Genomic DNA, 24112 nt, shown 5'->3' with positions numbered 1-24112 from the left:
TGAGGTTTCTGCTGGCGACGTTGCGGCGTTACTCAGTTCCAAATAAAGATTACCAACGCCAAATTAGCAAAATTTAACCGGTAACCAAGACTCAGTCTATCCACGACAAGCAAGCAACATCACAAACGAGGTTGTAGTGTGCAGCTCACGAGTCAGCGACGACCGATTTCAACGAAAGTCATTCCGTCAGTGGAGTACCGCAGTTGCACGGCATGTTTGCCAATGCACAGATCTGTGGAGGAACTTTTAACTTCAACATCAACGGTGTATCGTAGTCGCCCAGTTTAAGTTCTGGTTCTGTCGTGGTCCCAACTAAAGGGCGACAGTCGTCGTGTCGCGTCCTGTTCGATATGGGACTCACAGCGACGTATACAACGCGTGTAAAATGCATTGTTTATTTACATGAAATTCGAACACGCGTTGTGCTACGACCACCGCGCTTAAACATCCACGAGTTATTTATTCGGACAATGACTTAAATTAGACGTCTGATTATTTTATTTTCACACGTACAGCGACACGCGTTCTACACTGACAAGCGTTGCTAGGTCGCAGCACTGTCTTGGAGCATATTAATGGGCAATTGGGTTCCCCGATCTAAATTTCTATCCCGGTTTGTTGCACGTTCTTTTTTTAATATAAAATAATCAAATATGGGACATGTGTATAATAACAGAACCCCACACCCTCCCCGTGGCTTCGCTCGTGAAAGTACGGCAGCAGGATACGCCGCATCACTCGTGAAAATAACTTCCATACGCAATGAAAGCCACGGGGAGGGTATCTGTCATAATACTTCATTATCACTGAAAACATTTTTCCCCTGAAATAAATTCCAGTGAATATGCCATTTCCCTCATACTATATTGAGACACAGCGCAGTGAAAATTAGATTCACATGTAATGCTTGAAAACATGTCAGCAAAAATAAATTAAGTGAAATTCTACGTGACTTCATAATAGTTGGAAATGAACACATTACACCCGACCCTACCACTCCATATACAATGTAAACTACACCCCAAAACATCCTTTCACCCACAGTTACTACCGTGTTTCACCAGTGTATTCTATTTGACGTCAGGAGAAATTGAAATAAACAATAATTTCAGCCTCTAGTTTACCACTGATTAAATAAACTACCTCGTCTTTATGTCAACTTGCAGTTATTCGTTGCCTACATCAGTGACTTCAAAATATATGTTTCAATCCCAGGAATTTCACTCGCTGTTAATTGCATGGGAGTGACAGTCTTTAATGAATTTCTATTGTCATGTCAATTTCTTGCGATTACTCGAACATTAAGCTGTAACCACATACCGCCTAGGTGCTGTAATTAAATCCTGGTGTAAGCACCATATGAACTATGAACAATGCATGTGAAGCCAGCTGTGGGGTATATTCAATCCTATAGATTTCTCATTGTTTGGTAACTATTTGCTGCAAATGCAACAAAAATCAATATAAAAAATATTACCCACACAGTATTCTACAGGTTACTTGTTATTATTATTAATTTATTTATTTAAAAAACACACACAAAGAGACTGTATGCAAGTGTTCCAAAAGGAATTACTAGTAGTTGTATCATGCGTTGCCCTCGTGTAAAGATGTATCATGGAAGTTTCATGTTTGCGTACACTTTGTACTTCCGCATTGGTAAGCGTTTGTTATAAAGATTATTCCTATTTCCTACAACGACCAAAAATTCCTGCGGATGAGCGATTTTGTAAAAAATGTAATACAAATTCAGTTGAGGACGAACAACATTTTATCCTAGATTGTGAATTTCTCAATAAAGAAAGAGGGGAGCTGTTTCAGGAAATAGGAATTAAAAATAAACTAAATAAAACAGATAATTTCATTAAAATAATGACGTCCTTCATACCCCTGGCAAAGTTTCTAAATAAGGCAAAACAGAAATCAGGTATATGATAGCTATCACCTTTACATTGGGAGAATCCTGTAACTACTAGTATCCTTAATTTGTTTTTCCTATTAAGCTTTTAACATCTTTTATTTTTAATTTTATCTTATAGTCTAGCTACTGTATTTTTTCTTATGATTTGTATTTTATTTACCATACTGCGCCCTCTGATGGCATAGTAGTGTAATAAAGTTATTATTATTATTATTATTATTATTATTATTATTATTATTATTATTATTATTATTATTATTATTATTATTATTATTATTTTAAATATGCACAAATTTCAATGTCAGTTGGATTAAATTAGCAAACAACGAGCACAGTGCGCAGCGACGTCATTTGAAATGCTCCAATAATATTCAATCGGCCAATATAAAGCTCTCGTTTCAGTTTTAATTGTGAAATTTATAAATATTTATAAAAATGAAGTGAATGCCTTTGCTGTGCCGAGAGTACAGGCGAATGTAGTTATTTGTTTTATCTTCCAAATCATTTATATGCAATCTTTTCCTCCAACAACCGAACCGAGACGTGAGCTCAGGCGGCTAGCACGTGCCAAGAGCATTTTTATGAGCGCTGTAATTATTGTGCTTAGCAGTTATTTTTGAGGCCATTCACGATGTGCAACCAAGGATGGTAAATAGCGTGTAAAGTCATGTAAATAGCCGTGTTCAGGCTACACCAAGTACGGGCTAATCTCCATGACGTGGAACTGTCGAGAACGAGCCTTAGTTGTGTCACAGTCCCTCAGAGGTGCTTCGGGTTATCTCGGGAACGCTCGAATATCGAATTTTTATTATGATGTATTGTAACTTGTTGGTAGATAATACATCTAGATATTCACCTTTATCCTGGAAGTGATCTGAATTATTTGATAACACGACAGGGGGGTGTAAAATAAATAGTTAAATACTTTAATTTTTAATAAAGATTCATTTAGGTTATTTCAAGTGCATGTGGTCCATGGTAGGTATATACAAATTTACATCCCAGAAATATAGAATCATTCATTTATTATTTATTAGTTTGAGATATGTATTTATTTCATTTATTTACAGTATTATTAGTATTTTCTTTTATTTGTTTTTTTATTACATGTATTTAACTTTATTGTATTTTATGTAATAAATTATTATTTTAGTTAAGATCTCAAAATGGATACGATAGCAATAAAGATTTACTTCCTCACAAATACATGTACTTTAATTTTAGATACGTATTAAAGTAAGCATGCAGTGTTGTGTGGTTCAGTAAGTTTCACGTAGAATAGAATAGAATTTTTATTGCTAACATACTCCATTTTGAGGTTTTGATGAAAAGTACAATAAAGTACTACATTCTGAATGTGTGATAAAAGTCAATTTGTCTGTTGGAAAAATAAAATCTTGATCGTCATATGGACGGAACACCAAATTCGACACAAAACATTCGAACAGATCGCAGCCCGGTTAAGAGACTGAGACTGGGACTGAAAGAACGACAGCACAAGTGAAAACAAAGTTGCGATTTCTTTTTCGCCCATGCCCCCAAGACTTTTTGTGTCTACAACTTATTATCTCGTTCTAATGTAAATTATTATACATCTGTCACCGTAACGCCACAAGTTACAGCGTGTCGTAATTTTGCGGTATTTTACGGGGTATTTTCATCCTACAGACTCTCAGACAGTACGCCGCACATCGACCTCCACTGCGCGTCGGTCGATACTCCAGCTGTACTGTCTTCGTATATATTTTGAAGTATCCTCGTAATAACCACTCACCACTGTCACAGAGTTTACAGTCAACAGTTGAAAACATATCACAAATCACCCCGCCTTCCACAACTCAAATTATTTGGGAGAACTCCGGGACGATTTAAGGTAGAAGCCTACTCATAAATTCCAAAACCCAGAATTTATTCATTTTGCAATAAATTGTACTTCAAGGCAATATAAGGTTATTGACCTAAAAAAGTTGGGGGTCACCGGCCTTTTCTTCGAGAAATTGATGGTTGTATTTTAGTGGGAAGTCGCCATTTTGACACTATTATAACACTTTTACCACAGGTTCCTATGGCAGAGATATTATGCAATATCTCGAAATCTAGCCTGGTGACATAGGCTGAAAAAAATCATATATTGTTAATGATGGAGTACTTTTTGTTGTTCTGAATTATTTAAAAAATCTGGGTTTTAAAAAGTGTCAAAAAATGCAACATTGTGTTCTATGGAATTGTTCTAAAAATAGCAATTTTTAAGAAATGAAAACTGCTGACAAAACAAATCTGCATTCCAACGACAAGAAAACGTTTCGGGCACAGCTTCTTCGCACGGGCTAAGAAAACGTGCGTGAACGTTTAGCACGGGATAAACGCCCAAAAGGCACGTGTATCCAATGTTCATTTGGAAAAAATGAACTGACGATGAGGCTCCTTGCTACTTCCTGTTATTCTGCAATCTGCACTTTCTGAATTTGCTTTGATATTGTTTTATAACCGTATAACTAACGAATATACCTTCCCAGTTTCTGTACTAAGTAATTAAAGTCAAAATGACTGAATATTTTTGGATATTCTTAACAAGTTTGGGCGTACCTTAGCCAGTGTTACACCCCCTCCCTTCCCGGTGCGTGAACATATTTGGGTCAATCCGATATGCAAACATATGTGATTAGCTTAACTTCTAGCCTTCGTGTAGCATGAACACGTTTTGACTGCGTGAAAGCGAATTTGGACCGGCTTTAGACAAGCTAAATGTGAAACAGTATATTTTTGCCTCTGGGGATTATTGTTATCAGCTTGTCAATAAACTACGAGGGGTTCTGTAAGAATATGCTGTGCAAGTGAATAACAACACTCCTGACAAGTGCCCGGGCGAATGAACTGAGCGTTAACGTTTGCCTTTTTTACGCAAATCTGCAAGATGAATGTGACGCTAAGCACGTAGGAGGAAAATACACATTTGTTTTTTTGGCGATAGTTCCGCCTTTAACAGTGTTCTATTTTTTCTTTGAAGCATCACCGCTTTGTTTACAATAATTTTATATTCCAGGTAAAATGAAGTATGAACATTTATTAATCCAATTTCCAAATTATAAATTTTAAATATACTTAGACTTGTATTGTAACACGTGGTCTTGAGTATGTGGGAGGTAATACACTTCTGTTGATTCTATTGTTAATTCGGCCTTTAAGTCGGAAAATAATTATTTATAATTTTGGGGGGGAAAAATGCATGACCTTTGTACACATGTATCTCTAGATGATATTTAGATTGTCCATGGAGCTAAAAAAAAAAAGAAGATTAACTCGTTAGAAACAATGCATTTTAATCCTTTTACTTTGCCAAACAAATCTGAGTCAAACAAGTCCGAAATGTGAATCTGTTTTACTCTAACTCCCAACCCCCAATTCTATGTAAGTAATGAATCCATGGTGCTAAGCGACCTTTAGTAACAGCATGGAGCTATTTTTTAGCTCCATGGTAACAGTCTGAACAAGATTCAGGATTATTCACAGTTAGACTGTCAAGAATGTGATAATTATGACTGAAATAAGACAATAATTTAAAGAAACAAAGAATCTAGAGCAGATCCCATTAGCACACAATTGAAATAAAACTACATAAGTAGTGTTCAGGCTACACCATAGACCTGTAGGTCTATGATTTGCATATCGACTAGACCCATTTGTGTTCATGCACGCGAGGAAACAGGGGTTAGCACGGGCTAACGAACGCCCAAACTTGTGTATCAGGTCAACCAGCTTATTCAGTCTGCCAAAAATGTTATATGGAGTTATAAATTATACCCACATTTTCATTTACCTTTATCGGAATAAAATTCAAAGGAAAGCCGACATTCCACGATGCCCAGCCATACTACTTCACCGCCTGATTACATGTACCTTTATCAATAAGTACATTTACTTAGTAAACAGTGCAAACTGTGCCCAATATACACATATATAACGGAAGCTCTCGGCCAACATGTATGGAACGCCAATGCTGCCTTATATGGCTATCTAAATTTATATTATTAACACACCCCATTATATGGTTGTGTAACATCGTTATATTATATGCTAACACCATTATATTATATGCAAACACCATTATATTATATACAAACACCATTATATTATACACAAACACCATTATATTATATGCAAACACCATTATATTATATACAAACACCATTATATTATACGCAAACACCATTATATTATATATAAACACCATTATATTATATGCTAACACCATTATATTATATGCAAACACCGTTATATTATATGCTAACACCATTATATAGTGATGTAACGTCATTATATTATATGCAAACACCATTATATTATATGCAAACACCATTATATTATATGCAAACGCCATTATATTATATGCAAACGCCATTATATTATATGCTGACATCATTATATTATATGCAAACACCATTATATTATATGCAAACACCATTATATTATACACAAACACCATTATATTATACACAAACACCATTATATTATATATAAACACCATTATATTATATGCTAACACCATTATATTATATGCAAACACCGTTATATTATATGCTAACACCATTATATAGTGATGTAACGTCATTATATTATATGCAAACACCATTATATTATATGCAAACACTATTATATTATATGCAAACACCATTATATTATATGCTGACATCATTATATTATATGCAAACACCATTATATTATATGCAAACACCATTATATTATATACATACACCATTATAGTATATGCAAACATGGTTATATTATATGCGAACACCATTATATTATATACAGACACCATCATATTCTAACACTAATGCATAGTCTCTCTATCCCGGTCGGGAAACGGTCATTGTATTAGGTGTGAATTGGCCTTTCCTGGCAAAGGCGCGTTGCAGGTATGGGCAAAGCATTGTCAGTACACAGCCCGTCACTATTTTTGACATCGTCAGCGCTATGTGTTTTTTTTTACAACTTAGTTGTTTATTCCAGAATTCGAGCTTTTTCACAATTTTTTTTTAATCAGGATATCTGTATAAGGTCATATTTTAGCCAGCGAGTTGTTCTTTAATTCATCTATATTACAAGCAGCGACACATTTTCGCAACAAATTTTCATACCTTTATCCAGAAATTGTTCGTGTTTGATTTTTTGGTGATTGAAATGAACCCTACTTTATTTACCCTACTTTTTGGCGCGAAACAAATATTTGTCTTCGATTTTGACATTTTATGGTCGAAACATATTAAAAATTGGTGGGCTGATGTGTCACACCGCATTTTATTAATGTTAAATTGGGCGATTTTTATGGATGATTTTTCGATCGTAAATGAAAATGGCGACGTTTTGAAATGACAATGTACGCTATTCAGTGCTAAAAAAAGCATTTATATACAAAAATTGAAGCATTGTTTTATACTTTTGCATCGAATAAAGTCATTAGTTGTTGTATAGTTGACTTGAACTGTTATGATCCTCAAGAATCAGAAATATCACAGGTTTTTCGATCGATCACGTTAACATGAAGGACGCCATTTTACCAAATTTGTTTAGTTGGTAGGCTGGTTTTAATGCGTATCAGGGTTAAAAAACGCAAAATTTCATAGTGCTAATTTTGTTTACATGCCCGAAGCGGGGATAGAGGGACTGTGACTAATGCCACATGCTGTGATGTACCCCCAGGATGTACCATAACATTTTAAAATAAGACCCCTGAATGGCAATTGTGAGCATGCTCAGTTGCTATCGTGGATGCTCATCCATATGTGTGTTTCCTCATTCATTAATATTACTTGTTGTTTATTCAGTTTTATTCTCTCGTGTTCGTAATTTAGCGATATTATTAGACTATATTTTACTGTATCTTTTCGTCTTTATTTTATATAATTCCAAGCTGTATTAGCTGAGATACAACAATTAAAAGTTGTTACATGTCTGATATCATACCATAATGCATGTATCTCTATTGTAAAGAAACACAGATTCGAGTTACATAAGCCATTTAGTAATAACTACTATCAGCACGAATGCAATAGAAATCAGTTCAAGGTCAAGTTAAAGCTGATATATCAATATTACTATCCAATCATTGTGTTTCCTTCCAATCTTTAATCTAGAGGTGTGAATCCTACTCAACCCTATAAAATGACGAATAAAAAGTGTATTGTTTAGATCACAGTGGAGGGACTGTGTTTAGATGTACATTACGCTGCCTTTATTATCTGAACCTGATCGAATATCATCCACAGTTGTGACCATAAACTATTTTTACTCAAAGTATGGAGCATTCTTCTATGTCACAAGTTCTGAAGACACTGAATTTGGATCGTTTAGAAAATGCGTTTCTTAGAGAGAAAATATCACCCGACATAGTTTGCAAGCTCTCAGTCAGTGAACTGGAATCTTTAGGTATACATAGTCGAAATGATATGATGGCACTCAGAACTGCGTGTACCACATTTGGAGGTCAAGCTCCTGTGCGAAATGAAGTATCTGAATTTCTCATTCCAAAGAGTACACTGGAAAACTTCCTAGAAGAAGGATTCACGATAAGAGAAATTTCAGGCATATTGGCAGTATCAGAAAGAACTGTCTATCGCCGGATGTCAAGGTATGGTTTAAGTAAGATGGTGTTTGCTGAAATATCAGACGAAAACTTAGATGCTAATGTACAGGAAGTTACAGATGATTTTCCTTTCTGTGGGGAGGTGATGCTAAGACAGATTCTGCGAGGGCGAGGATTAAAGGTGCAGCGAATGAGACTTAGAGACAATTTGCACAGAGTTGATGAACAGGGAATACAAGAAAGAAAAAGGGGGAGATTGCAAAGGAGAGTTTACAATGTGCAGGGGCCAAACCATTTATGGCACATTGATACCAACCATAAATTAATTCGCTGGAATCTAATAATATTTGGAGCAATTGATGGATTTAGCAGACTACCGGTAGCATTAACTTGTTTAGATAATAACAAGGCAGATACACTACTACATCACTTTGTAAATGCAGTTGAGGCGTATGGTTTACCAAGTCGTGTCAGAAGTGACATGGGGATGGAGAATGTTGCCATAGCTGATTACATGTTGATGAAGCGCGGGACAGAGGAAGCATCATTGTGGGAAAAAGTGTCCACAACCAACGCATCGAGAGACTATGGCGAGATGTTTTTGAAGGTGTTCTAAGTGTATACTACCAGCTGTTTTACTTCATGGAAGATGAAAGTATTCTGGATCCCCTACAAGTTCGCCATCTCGCTGCACTTCATTATGTATTTCTCCATAAAATAAATGCAAAATTGGAGTTGTGGAGAAATGCTTGGTCACATCATCGGCTAAGAACTGCTCGATCATCACCAATACGCCTGTTTGTTGCTGGACAATATCAAAACCCCATTGGAATTGAGTTACAGCCAAATGAGGCCTTACATTATGGTATTTCTGGCATTGTCGGTCAAGATGAATTAGAGGAAAATACCAGGCCTGTTGTTCATTCTATCACTTATCAATTTCCACAACAATGTTTAGATGAACTGACAGCACGCATACCAGATGATTGGCATTCTGACAATTATGGGATTGATGTATACATAAAAGCATTGGAGATAATGTCTCACTATAATGTAGCTTAAGTGTTTTGAAGTGTTTATATATATATATACATGGATACATGTTTTTTTTATTATATCATCAGAATGCAATGACTAGAAATCCTTGCCTTTCAAACATTGCTGTGTTTGCACAATTAGTATTATTACAAATTTATATTGGTTTATGTGCACCCTTTTTGAATAGTAAATATTGCCCAGGTGATATAATCAGTTTTGTTTGGTACACATTCAGAGTTGTCATAGTGTTACTAAGTTTGCCAGTTTTTACCAGCACACATGGTGACTGTACAAGTACAAACAAACACATTATATTTCATAAACGAATTTATTTGGTATTAAAACCTGTGTAGAATCTTGACTCAGCACATAACAAAGTTTTGATCACCAAATTACCCTTAAGTCTAAACTTTAAGAACATATGTTGCTATCGTTTCAACAGAAGTTGTCTTCAATGTATGTATATACACTTCTTTCTCACTAATAAATTTTGACCAGACTGTTCACTTATTGTCATATTATGTCTATTTTGGTGATTTTGATTATGCCATGGGTACCGATTGTTTACATAGTAGCAAAAACTGACACAAATCAGAGCAAAGATAGACACAAATTACATTCTGTATGCTATACTCTAAACAGAGTCTGGGTTATGTACAAAATTAGTTTAATCATAGGTGTTTAAACATCATTCAAAAATCATGTGATAACTTAAACTGTCTTTTGACATCTTGAAAGATAATAGTGGCGTTCACGCTAGAGATCTCGGCACGTGCCAATACTCAAGACCGAGTCGGCACATGCCGAAACTTGTGTGTGGATGGTCAGGACCGAGTTGGCACATGCCGAAAAAAACTCGATTTTGGTCCAGATAGATGCTTGAGACCAAAACTCGGCACGTGCTGAGATTTGCTTGAACGCTTGGCAAGAGCCGAAATCACGCCCTCGGTGGTAAATTTAAGAGAACATATGCTAATTCATGACAGGAAATGCAGATATACTAGTATATGGTCGGATGCTGTAGTTATGAATGAAATGAATGCAAACAGTCGTCAGCATATTTATGTGCTGCTGCAACCGCTATTTTCTTGCAATGCTACATTGACGTAAAAATACTTGTTTTTCAAATCTTCATTGCCGTCCATGTGCACGATAATAAATACCAACAAATGGATATAATTTCAATATAGCAATTAATATTATCATCGTATGGTATCCTTTTCCATGTTTGGGCCAAATAACAGAACGACGAATAAGGGCGTAATTTTGGCACAAGCTGAGTCGGTCGTAAGTGGGTCCCGAATAATGTGAACGCAACTGCTGTAATCCCTCTGCAAACACAAAGAATTAAAAATTCCGACACGTGCCGAGATCCCGTAACGTGAACGTAGTAATTGTCACATTTTATCTAATCAACAATAAAGTCAGAAGCTGTTTACAGTGTATGTTACCAAGACAATCCAACACTTCAGGACAAATTAAATTTACATTTATGAGTCAGTCATTTTCTTTCAAGGTGCATTCTGGTTAAGGATATCTATTAACATAACTTAACAGCCACAGATTGTCTGCACCTCTTCTATAGTACTAGCTACAATCAAAACACATTATCAGTATAGCACAAATTCAAAAAACGGCTGCTTCGTTTATATAAACTGATTTGAGTATGTAAACAAACTGCTGTACTGCTAGTATATGATATCACAACAGGCGTTAAAATCGTCAATTAGATACAAATAAATAAACAATCCGATGTTGGAAAAGGCTCTAGTTGGTTTTACTATTTAAATGTTGGTATGTGACAAGTGCTGTGGTTACATCAGAACCATTTAATCTTGTCAATCATTCATCAACCTACTTGAATGCATTTTAGTGTAACAGGCTATATACATGTAGCTTTAAAAACTGCCAGCTATACACGATTTGATTGATTGCTGAGCCCATGATGCTTGAACAGGTATGACATAAGTTGCTGGTCAGATGTACTGAGAAGCACCTGCAACAGTGTATTAAAATTGACTAGAACATCTACCTACAATTAATTCTACAATTATGTCTTTAAAAACTGAAACACTACTAGTATGTTAATCTTTTGTTAGAATAGTATAAGTGTGGCAAAAATGCAAATAAACTACATTTATAAATGCAGTTGAACAACAAATACAATACTTATCTCAATATTTCAACACAATATTGAATATTCCTAACTTAGTATAATACATGTACAAAATTACTCTTCCTAATCAAGTTTCATCCCATATTGGTGTATGCAGTAAATTATGTGGTATGTAGAGTATACCTGAGCACTCTCTAAAAGTTGGTTTGAAATGTTGTTAAATGAGCATTCATCCTCTCTCATCTTCTTCTCCTCAGGGTATTATTTTTTTTTAATAATCCTAAACCACTCCAAAAAAATTGCCACTAAATGCCATGTCATATTGCTCAAAGAGTGTATCCTTTGGAGGTAGTGGGTGCTCGCATGTTGGGGTTGGCAATAGCATTTTATTTGTACAGGTGTTGGCTAACGGGAAAAATGTTTCATTGACTTCAATAAACTCCATCATTGCTCATGTGCAAACCCCAAGATTGGTTCTTCATGCGAACAAGTTACAAAATTTAGTACATCAGAAAGGGTAATACCATGTCTCCTTCCACCTAAGAAAAATAAACATCAATGGAATTACAGAATGAACATCTCAAAACAAGAGAAAAAACACAGTTGCTGATGGACGACTGACAATTGCCAAGTATGAACAATTGTCACAAAATAACTGAGATTGTGCTTGCCAATACATTAACAAACATGGATAGAATTGTTAGGTTCCTAAATATCATAAGGAGCCAGCCATATTCAATAAAATCACAAAGCATGTTTATGAGTATGTTTATCATATGATGTATGTGTGAATACAATAGGTAGATATGATCCATGCATGACCAAAGTACAGGTGCGAATGCATGCATGCATGCATATAGACAGAAAGATTGATGTATACACGATAATAGCAATGATGAACAAGGTTTAGGCCAGTAATATGCGGTACATACTGTTCATCTAAGAGACATGGAGAAAATGATATACTTACTTGAAACTTCTCTTAAGTACATAAGCAGCATGGAATAAACTGATCTTTCTTGCATGAATCGGTTAGATCCTTCTGGACTAAAGAAAGGTTTTAATAGAAGTGTAATCTTCTTTAGTGTAATGGCACTTGCAGGGTTTGGTCGTAGAAGAAAAACAAATCCAGGGATATGTTGACACAACTGTAAAAACAAACAAAACATACAGTCAGAAAATGTACACTTGTATAGATCATGATTTATCTTATAGTTCTGCACAACTTTTTTGTGTGTGTAGCATCCTTGGGATGTCCCTGCTAGATATCACCAGTAAAAACTTTAGCAGTCATGTGACTTTTCCTACCATATTACTCGAACATGTGCAACATCTTTAACAAGCATCTCCTCTAGAAGTGCTGATTTGCTCACGGTGTCATGACCAGTCACATGCTTTGGCTGCCATCTTTAATTTATGCAAAAGTGAAAATAGCTTCAATCTCAGGAACTAAAAATCCAATTGAGTTGGAATTTCACATGTAGCTTTCTGTTGACATGATATTAAAGGGCAACTTGATGACCTGTTGTTAGGATTAGGGTTTTCAAAAAAATACATAAACATTTCAATCAAAGAAAGCTTAGAAAGAACTCCCATATGCTGAGAGTATTGGAGACACATTAAATATAATTCGAAATTACTTAGCTGAAAACTAATTATGCAAATCAGGAAATTAATATGACCAGATTTGAGTGTAAAACTAATGAGGTCTGCGCAATGTAACAGAAAATCTATGTCTCCAAGTTTAATTGAAATGTGATTAGAACCAAAAAATTATGAATTATTATGCTTATTAGGGAATTAATATTAACAGATTTTTACCCCAAACTAATTAGGTTTGTACATTGTCCTAGAGCATCTTTGTACTAAGTTTCATTGAAATGGAATAATTAGTACCGTGAAAACTCCAAAATTTCGACCCCTCTGAAAATTCGGCCGCCTATTTATTTGCCGGGTTTCGGTGTTTTATTTACCTACAAATTTTCGACTCCACTAAAAATTACCGACTCATTCTTATTCGAAAATTGCGACCAGTTTTAGTTTTCCCCCAAACGAATAAAAAACCGATGTGAGCGTTCAAACGAGACCTTCCTCGAAGGCATGAATCCGGGTTTCTGATTGACTGAGAGATTTTTATTTTATTGGTAACGAAAATATATTCTAAATAAACGAAGTTTCAAATAAAAACGAACACAAAAATCTCGGCATGCTGCGTTTCTGAATTGTTGATTATTACTGTACTCAGTAGTGATTATAATAATGTACACAAAATAAATTTGTTGAATGGTTATGAAATACAAATAAAAGTCAACTTAGTTTCATCGTAAGTGAATGATTCCGGTCTCGTATAAACGTTTGATGCTGTAGGATATCCGCCATGTTCTCTTAGGTCAAATAGGTCAAAACGCTAATTAACCAATCAAAAAGCTGGATGATGCCAACGTGTTCAAATTACCATAGCTTATTTAAATATGTTAATGTTATTGAACGCAATGCGGAAGAGATTGATGTTGTAGTACGATATTTTGGCTTGGATTTTGATGCGAAAACGGCATGATTTTTTTTAAATAAAAAAATTAGTTGTTTTTAAAAAATAAACTGGTCATCTGAAGAATAATTTAACATTGTTCACAGTGATAACAGCTCATTCTCGAAAGGAAGCTTACCCGTTCACGCTAGTCACGATAAAAATCATACACGTGTACTCTTGAATAGACAGACGTCAATGACTACGGTAAAACTTAGACTCTATTTTAGCCGGCAGGATTGATTGAAATGTCTGAAAAATGACGCCAAAATACACCTTAAAAGTCCCATTTTATTTTCTTAAATCCTATTTTATTTTTTAATCCAAGGGCGAATTTACGGCAGAATTTGGTCCCTCAAATAAGGGACACGTGAGCTTTGATTCTAACAGGATACATTGCACTGGGTCGGGGAGATAGTTTGCTAAACTTCTATGTATCTTTTGTCCAATGGGTACCTGTACTTCGAACATTCGCATGTTTTCCTAGGTAGTGCGAGACAGCTTTGTCTTTTGACCTATTAGTTTTGTGCTGACCTCTTCTCCGCGTCTTGATGTTTTGTTTTGCTTGTCATAATACTCACTGATTGATGACTTTGTTTAGATTTTGAGTTACAACTCGGCCACGACCTTTGCTTTTACCGTGAAACATGAGGAAGTTTACGTCAATTGACGGACATTGCATTTTTTAAAAACTAATGAAGCACACTGTCTATCATCCCCATTTTTTCATTTGCTGATTTCTATTCTGAAAAATTCGACCGTCCGAAAATGCACCTTAATTTTGACTCTAAAAACACGTCACATTTCTAACACCAATTATTCAAAACCGGTCGAAATTTTGGAGTTTTTACGGTACTTTAGATATCAGTGTGAAAGCTTAAAATTGGTTAATTATGCAAATTAGGTAATTAATATGTACAGATTTTAACCCACAATTATTCAGGTCTGTCTATTGTCCTACAGCATCCATGTACATTCATTGATATGTGATGTATAGTACCTGAGATATCAGTGTGAAAGTTGGTTAATTATGCAAATTAGGTGATTAATATGCACAAATATTTACCGGAAACTAATTGGGTCTGCATAATTCTAGATTCATTGAAATGTGATGATTAGTACTTTAGATATCAGTAGAAAAGCTGAAAATTAATTATGCAAATTAGGTAATTAATATGCACAATTATTTACCCTAAAACTAATCAGGTCTCTGCATAGTCCTAAAGGATCTATGTACCAAGTTTCATTGAAATGCGATGATTAGTACTTGAGATACCCGTGGAAAAGCTGAAAATTAACTAATTGTGCAAATTAGGTGATTAATATGCACAAATATTTATCGAAAACAATCAATCTCTGCATAGTCCTTGAGTATGTAAGTACCAAGTTTCATTGAAATGTAATGCTAACTACTTGTATCAAATGCTGAACATTAATTAATTATGCAAATTAGGTAATTAATATGTACTGATATTACCATAAAAACTATCAGGTCTGTGCAGTGTCGTATGACATCTATGTACCAAGTCTCATTGAAATGTGATGATTAGTACTTGAGATATCAGTGGAAAAACCGAGAATTGACTAATCATTATGCAAATTAGGTAATTAGTATCCATGGATTATTACCAAAAACTAATCAAAACCTAGCATTAGTGCAGAGCATCTATGTACCAAGTTTCATCAAAATCCAATGAGTGGTTCTTTAGATATCAGTGGAACAGTCATAGAACAGCTAAAAATTAGCTAATTATCATGCAAATTAGGTAATTAACGAGCATGGATTTTTACCAAAACCTAATCAAATCTGCGCATTGGCCCAGAGCATCTATGCACCAAGTTTCATCAAAAACCGATGTATGGTTCTTGAGATAGCAGTGGAACAGTCGGACACACATACACACACACACACACACACACACACACACACACACACACACACACACACACACACATACAGACACACTAACTGCAAAGACTCCCATTTTGTGCTTCGCACATGGGAGTCAAAAATGGTCTTCTCAAGAAGTACTCATCCTATTGAGCTTAAACTTGTTATGTTCCATAAAATAACTTCACATAAGTTTGAGTTAGTCACATGATTTGGTCTGCATTTTGAATTTATTCAAAGTGAAGGTATCTTATTTCTTGGAAACTGATAATCGGATTAAGCTGAAATTTGGTAGAAACTTCCTGCTGACATGTTTTATCAAATTTGTAAAATCCAAGTTGATTATATTAGTCACATGGTTTGCTTTTAGGGTTAGGGTTCCTGAAAAAACTGTGTAAATATTTAACAAATCTTTTCTCCAAAAATACTCAACCACTTGAGCTGAATGTTAGTATGTTGCATCTAGGTGACATGTACTATGAATTTTCTTAACACAATTTTGCTTGGTCATGTGCTTTGGCTGCCATCTTCAATTCATGCAAAAGTGTAAGTAGCTTATATCTCGGGAACTAATGACCCAATTGAGCTGAAATTTGGCATGTAGCTCTCAGCTGACATGTGCTATAAGACCTGAGAAGGGCAACTAGATTGGTCATGTGACTTGCCATTAAAATTGCATCATATTACACACTTTTGCTGGAACCCCGCAAATGCTGCTTGCAGCTTTAATGTATACATGGATCTACAAATGTAGCATATTGCTAAAAACTGTTATTAAAGTATGTTTATTTATGAAAGCTGTTTCACATAACACTGTACCTGATATATCCCCAGTTTCCTGAAACCATCACGCAGCTCAGAAATACAAGGAGAAGGATTTTGTCCATGTATGAATTCTTCCAAAACATCTTCTTCCATGAATTGTGGAAGTTTTCCATTCTGTAGTATACTTAGACCTGTTTGCAGGAGCACAATATTATGTTATGTGATGCAAAAGACTATGTGATCAAAAGGACTTGGTTGTCTTATTAAATACTATCAACAAAGTGTATCATGTTGCGCATATGAAGGGAGATTAACCAAATGTAGACATTGACAAGGTCATGTGTCATGGTTATTGTTATTAGTGTGCTTGCCATATACTTAGCTTTGAAATTATACGAAGAAATATAATACATTTAACAGAATACAGTAATCTTAATACTTTTGAATAATCATGTCACAAGCTCCATGTTTGTATGCATAAAAATTTAGTATCATAGATTAGAAGTAGTGACATAGATTTTGCATATTACACCCTCTGAAGCGGCAAATCTGATTGACGCTTGTGTGCAATTTCAGTTGTGTCTTCACCAACTAGTCACGCGTAAAATGTAAAAACTTCGCTCGTCTAATGACTAGACAAATTATGTTTGTGAAAACTGCTTAAAAATAATCTGTACACTCCCCCAGGATACAGTGGCTTAGACCTCTCCATTGAGTCAGAATGAGGTGCACTCATTGGATATATACAGTTAATGTTTAGATGGGAAATTCAACAAAATAGCATTCCTGTGTTAGTAGGTTATTATTAACTGTGCAAAAAATCTATGGTCTGAATTAACATTTCATGCCCTTTGTGTGAATTTGTACAGCATGATGAGCATTACTCGATAACACAATAGAAAATTTCTTACTCATAATGACACCAACTGTAAGATAATCCTTTGCTAGGTAGCTCCGTAATCCATGCTCAAAATATTTGTCCTTAATTTCCCTTAGAATGCATGAAAAAAACTCTTTTCTCGGTCCACCATAATCTTTTGCCATCTGCCAAAAAATAAGGTGCATGCACATATTTATTGAAAATATATGTAATCAATTAAAGCAGTATTACAGATGTCAAAACATAGGTTATATTGCAATTTGTGTACCTTAGTTGTGTGTGCAAAATATATCCAAACATTAGTTGAGCTATTAATGGGTATGAATATTATTATTATTATTATTAACCCTTATCTGGTCAAGTCAATGTAAAAGAACATGGGGCTGGCAGGATTAAGGATAAGGATTAAAGAACAGAAGATATCATTAGAAAATTAACAATATGTATAGTATCAAAGTAATCAGACTTGCGGTTTTCAACAAGAAGTTGAAACAAGCAGCCTGTCGGCTAAGATAGCTCTGCTGTTAGCAATGCACATTTCAATTAAAGAACTGAAGATATCATTAGAAAATGAGCAATATGTATAGTATCAAAGCAATCGGACTTGCTGTTTTCAACAAGAATTCGAAAATATCACTTTTTACCAAAAATTACAAAAATATTCATCAAAATTAGATAATTGAAGAGTTCATCATGAAATGAACAAATCTGAGGGGTCTACCCAAGGTACATATACACCAAGTATAAAAGCATTAAGGCTTGGCTTGTAGTTTTCAAGTCGAAAAAATAAAAAGTTGACGCGGACGATGGAAATCACTCATATGATAAGCTCCGCTTGACAAAGTCAACAGCGGAGTTAACAGAGCAAGGGTTGTATTTATATTTTTACATGTTTCCATTAGCTACGGCATTTTTAGTGGGAATGATTTAGTTTAAAATAATTTTAAAAAAGATGAAATTTCAGAACATGCATCAAAGAGTTATAAAATTGTTAAATAATTCAAGAGCAAACTGAAAACAAGCCAACTGTAACGCCACCAGAAATACAATTTGTGTTCAAAAACTGTGAAATACATACATGAAATATATACTTACTTCACCATAAAACTGTACTTCAAGTGTAGTTCGTAGTTCATTAATGTTTTTCAGTCCGCCAATTTCCTCAAATGCTGTTTTCAAAAGATCATACCTATCAACAGTTATATAGGTTGTTGGCCCCTCATCACAGTCACACTCATCAAGAATTTCTAATGATCTACCCATTATAATTTTAGACTGATAAATTCGTAATACATCCACAGGATCTGTAACATTGTTAATATCACAGTATTGTACAATTTCTTGAACAATATCATCAACAGACTTGACGTCTTCAACTGTATGCACAAAAGACTGAAAATGGAAACAAAATTACAAATTATTACAGTGTCATAAGACAAAAAAATCAAAGAAAAGTCAGAAAGAACTTCCACATGTTGAAGGCATTGGAAGGCATGAAGTCAGTGTTCTCCCCAGTTAAGTTAAGGATGACAGCTAATTTGCATAATAATTAGCATATGATTTACATAATTTATTCATGATGTCTGTACATTATTTTAATTTTTCGTAAACTGCTTTATATACATTTGTACACTATATTACTTTTAGTTTTATAATTTAGAATGAAAACATGAGTCATGTCTTAAATCAGTAAACAAGAAAACTCATTCGATATTTGTGCAAAAATAGTGGCAAAATATGTAACGGAGGACTTTCAATTAATTGACAACAATAATTGGACTGTATAAATAATAATATGGTAGGAGCAAATATGCAGTGTATGTGTAAGAATCATATTTGTAACGTACATTGATAACTGGTGGCTCCTCATTTGGCATATCTTCCTGTGGTGTGTTAGTAATGTCAAGTGGCATCATATTCTTAAATAAAAAGAAGAAAATAATAATAAAACAAGTCATTGTTAATGACATAGTCCCTGTTGGGATTATGGGAAATGTTATTCAAGCCAAAAATAAAGTAATAGTAATCAAAAGCATAGTTAGTTATTGAGACTAACATATACTTATAATCTTACTTCACTTACACGCATTTAAACTTCCACCATGGATAATCCAACAAACATTAAAAAACTACACATACTAGTGTACTGATATGTGACCTCCATAATTTACAAAGATGTGAACTAAGGGTATTTGAGCAGAATCATGTTGTACTATTCAGCATATGTGCAATATGGCAGAGAATTTCCCACTGAAAAAATGGAAAATATCAAACCGAATTTGCAAAAAGTTTAGGAATCATATAAACATAGTGTAACTAATACAACCTTGTCCATTGAGAATGATTAAAGAACAGATTAAATAACAATGGATGCAAGTAAAAACTAAAGATGCAATATCTTTTCTTTGCATGGAAAAATTGAGTATAAAAATCTTGAAACAATGCAATATTACATCAAAACATCTTGCACAAAAAATGCTGGCTGAAATTTAGGTGTGAAAAATTCTGAAAAATGAACAAGAATAATCCACTCATCATAAATACATAAAAAATTAAATATTATTCATGTTTCTCAAATAATATTACATGTACTGTATTAATTTCAATGTCCCTTATAAAATAAACATGAATTGTATAAAAGTTTCTAAAAAATAATGGTATAGCAACATATCTAAGCAAAATTTTGCAAGACAAATTTAGCCATTGTGTTCGCCAGTTCCCACATGTACTATTAATCTCAACGTCCCTTATAGAGTTTTATAACATGAATTGTATCAAAGTTCCCAAATAATCGTGCAGTAATATATATATATAAGCAAAAATAAAATACTAGCAAGATTTGAAATTAGCAGGAAACTACATGTGTCACTTTTTTATTTATACTCACAATGAAAACACATAATTATTTATTTCAGCCAAATTTTACCCAATATCTTGAAAATTGCACTTGCTCGTGACACCAAAATTTAACTTGGTTGATATATCATAGTAATTAATAAGATTCCCACTCCTAATATAATATCCAAATTTGAAATAAATTGGCTAAAAACAGTTCGAGTTATTGTAAGCACAAGAAAATATTTTACGAGAGGGTCAATGCAAAAAAACAAGCACATATATTTTCTCCTCACAGGGGTTATTCTAGAAAAAAACTGCAAGAGGAAGTACTGCAATTCAGCGGCGCAATCAAGTGGGGGAGATAGGATTCTCCCTTTGATAATTCTAAGTTAAAATGGAGCATTCTATGGCTTCCTTAGGGCCAAAATTACTATCAGACAGGTGACACATCATGTGATCCCTGGTCATTCAGAATTTTATGGTTACCAGAGGATCTGCTCCCCAGGGTAAGGGGTGCATGGCCATGGCATGAGAGCGCTGCTCTCCTGTTCCCTTGTTTAAAAAAATCCCTGCCAATGGTATAACCCAACCCACACATAATACTGAAAGAATGGAAAAAAATGAATTTAGGGAAACCAAACCTGTATTTAGGTTCTAATGTATGTCACAAAATTATAAACATCAAAAACCATGGTTTGTTGGCATGCTGCTGATCACATAACTCTGCTGTTTGAGATGCATAATGTGAAATCAAAGAAATCTGATTTACCGTATTCTGCTCTGATTTTTATTTTTAACAAAACACTTCCTGTGTCATCAGTGTCAGCAGAAAACAGCCATTGTTGAAATGTGGACACAGAATGCATAGCATATACGCTATGTATCAACATTGTACACTAAATCATTTGCAAATGGAACAAGATTGTCGCAGGGTTGCACCAGAGACACAGGGGGCTTCATTTTGTCAAGCAAACTACGAGGATGACATTTTACTGAGGACCCTGGAAAAAATGTCAAATACGTTACCATCTTGAGAGGCTAAGTCACTCACTTACAGCCTCCAACTGATGATTTTATGTGTTATTTATTCAGCATAATTTTCTACGGCTCCCGTTTCATAACTGATTTTCAAATAAATGGTGACTACAAAACCCTTAGTTTTCACATCACATTTCACATGACATTAGTCTTGTGTAGGGTCAACTTTGGCCATGCAATTGTGTCTAAAACAATATTTCAGTAAGATTTGTTCTACAAAAGAATTTCAAAATCATGTTCAAGGTTATATTGGATGCAGAAGCACAATAGTGCACAATAGAAATAAAATTGTATCACTAAACACAAATATTGGCGCAGCGCAAAACGTTTGAGCTCACACATCACAGAATTGTCAGAATAATATAATTATGGCAAGGTAGAGAATCACAAATCGATGAATTTAAAATGTCAATTGTATCATCTGTTTGAATTTGAATAATACTCTTTGTGCAACAAAGGCATTTCCTTCATCTTTATAAACATTTATAAATTTCAATGGCAATCAAAACATTTGAAATCATTCCATTCCAATGTTATTCAGTCAGCCAATACAAATCAAATTCATGAAGATGAAGGGAATGCATTTGTTGTGCTGAGAGTACTGATTCCAAATAAAAACAGTTCCTAAATATTTATATGCACATGCCTTAGGCGACCTCACTGAATGCAATTTCAATCAATTTGACAATCGTCGAAAACCAAAGTTTCTACATACAAGAAATCTATTGAGAGTATTTGATATGTTTTCAGGCAACTAATGGGTTGTGTGAGGTATTACAGAGCACTAAATATGCACATCTGGACTAACCTGAGACTCTCGAATGTTATCTTCAGTAGCGTTAGTACTGTTATGTGTACTTGTTGCTAGAGGTGGGCCCGGAAGTGACAAGGCATCCGGCAAGGAGGTCAATTCTTCGCCATCAGAGTCACTGCTGGCGTCCAATACCGCTAAACACTCCCACAGATGACTTCTCAGTTCACGAACATTCATCTCTTTTTTACACCCTTTGCATTTTGCCATTATCCGTGTTGTGAGAGACGCCGTTTCAGTCGGCGTTGTTTTTAGACTTTTCTGGATAGGACGGATGTATATTTTCCCCTGAGAGCTGAAGTTTTTTTTCAGTACAGCTACTGCCAATGAACAGTCGACAGCAGTAAGTTGACGACTGCCAACTTGAGCACCCATAACTTCAAAACCCCCACAGTCACAAAGTTGTGGAAATCCCTCGCCTTCAGACGATATTTTTTCAATTACCGCCTCCTCGTCATCATCAACATTGAATTTTATCCTTTTCAAACCAAGACCTGCATTGTTTAGAACACGCTTTTCAGCCAAGGAAGGTATCTTTTCGGAATGTCTATCCGCCAAACAAACTAGTGATACAGTCCATGTCCTGGTAGTACCAAGTTTATCGCCTTTTCTCTTACGCCTTACTCCTCTCCCAGAATTCGATCGGGATGGAGTAAAGAGTGTCGTACGTTCACGTAAAATGTCTTCTCTCAAACTTGAGCCGTGCCTTGCCACGCCGCGAGTAACGCCATCAACAGGAACACTGTCCGGGACCTCATCTACTTCAGCCAGTTTTTGACATTTGTCACGCAATCGCGCACGGTCTCCAATAGTACTTACTCCAAGGCGATTCAGCTGACCATCTGTCAGTGATCCAACAACAACGGGGTCTATCCGCTCATCTACAAAATTTTGCAATATATTACCGAGGCCCAACTGTTGTAATACGTCCTCCATTGCTGCGCGGCAAAAATTCATTTAGAGCGCATGCGCAAGTGCTTCACGCTCAACCTCATATAATAAAGAACTTGCACAAAATAATAAAGGTGCACCGCCCCCATATACTGTCATTAGAATATAATATAACGACATTACATATCTATATAATGATGTTAGCATATAAAATAATAAAATTATATCACTATATAATGGTGTGTGTATATAGTATAATGGTGTTACACATCCATATAATGATGTTACTATATAATATAATGATTTCAGCATATAATATAATGGTGTTTGCATATAATACAATGGTATTTGCATATAATATAATGGTGTTTGCATATAATATAATGATGTCAGCATATAATATAATGGTGTTGGCATATAATACAATGGTGTTTGCATATAATACAATGGTATTTGTGTATAATATAATGGTGTTTGCATATAATATAATGGTGTCAGCATATAATATAATGGTGTTTGCATATAATATAATGGTGTTTGCATATAATATAACGGTGTTAGCATATAATATAATGGTGTTGGCATATAATACAATGGTGTTTGCATATAATACAATGGTGTTTGCATATAATATAATGGTGTCAGCATATAATATAATGGTGTTTGCATATAATATAATGGTGTTTGCATATAATATAATGGTGTTTGCATATAATATAATGGTGTCAGCATATAATATAATGGTGTTTGCATATAATATAATGGTGTTTGCATATAATATAATGGTGTTTGTATATAATATAATGGTGTTTG

The 24112-nt window shown here is 34.7% G+C and overlaps 1 protein-coding gene across 1 annotated transcript; it reads right to left on the bottom strand.

Annotated features, from left to right (window-relative positions):
- Positions 1-9851: 9851 nt before the first annotated feature.
- On the bottom strand, positions 9852-23344 carry LOC146734350 (uncharacterized). Its single transcript, XM_085508206.1, has 7 exons — positions 22406-23344; positions 19569-19640; positions 18817-19113; positions 17753-17885; positions 16896-17032; positions 12629-12806; positions 9852-12197 (listed from the first exon to the last, which is right to left on the bottom strand). Exons 1-7 carry the CDS (start codon positions 23342-23344, stop codon positions 12103-12105), a joined length of 1851 nt encoding a protein of 616 aa, XP_085364332.1. The 3' UTR covers positions 9852-12102.
- Between the last annotated feature and the right edge of the window lie 768 nt (positions 23345-24112).

The sequence above is a fragment of the Saccoglossus kowalevskii genome, chromosome 14 (genome assembly GCF_978046115.1).
Source record: "Saccoglossus kowalevskii chromosome 14, keSacKowa6.1, whole genome shotgun sequence".
In the NCBI taxonomy this organism is placed as follows: Eukaryota; Metazoa; Hemichordata; class Enteropneusta; family Harrimaniidae; genus Saccoglossus; species Saccoglossus kowalevskii.
Note: the sequence above shows the minus strand (reverse complement) of the source record. Positions and strands in the feature narration are given on the sequence as shown.

Bases quoted from the DNA above. Each gene is read 5' to 3' on its own strand.
- LOC146734350 (XM_085508206.1), bottom strand. From the start codon at position 23,344: ATGGAGGACGTATTACAACAGTTGGGCCTCGGTAATATATTGCAAAAT. The intron at 19,641-22,405 runs GTTAGTCCAGAT...TTTTTATTTAAG, and splicing joins ATAACATTCGAGAGTCTCAG to AATATGATGCCACTTGACAT. The intron at 12,198-12,628 runs GTAAGTATATCA...TATTTTTCTTAG, and splicing joins GTACTTAAGAGAAGTTTCAA to GTGGAAGGAGACATGGTATT.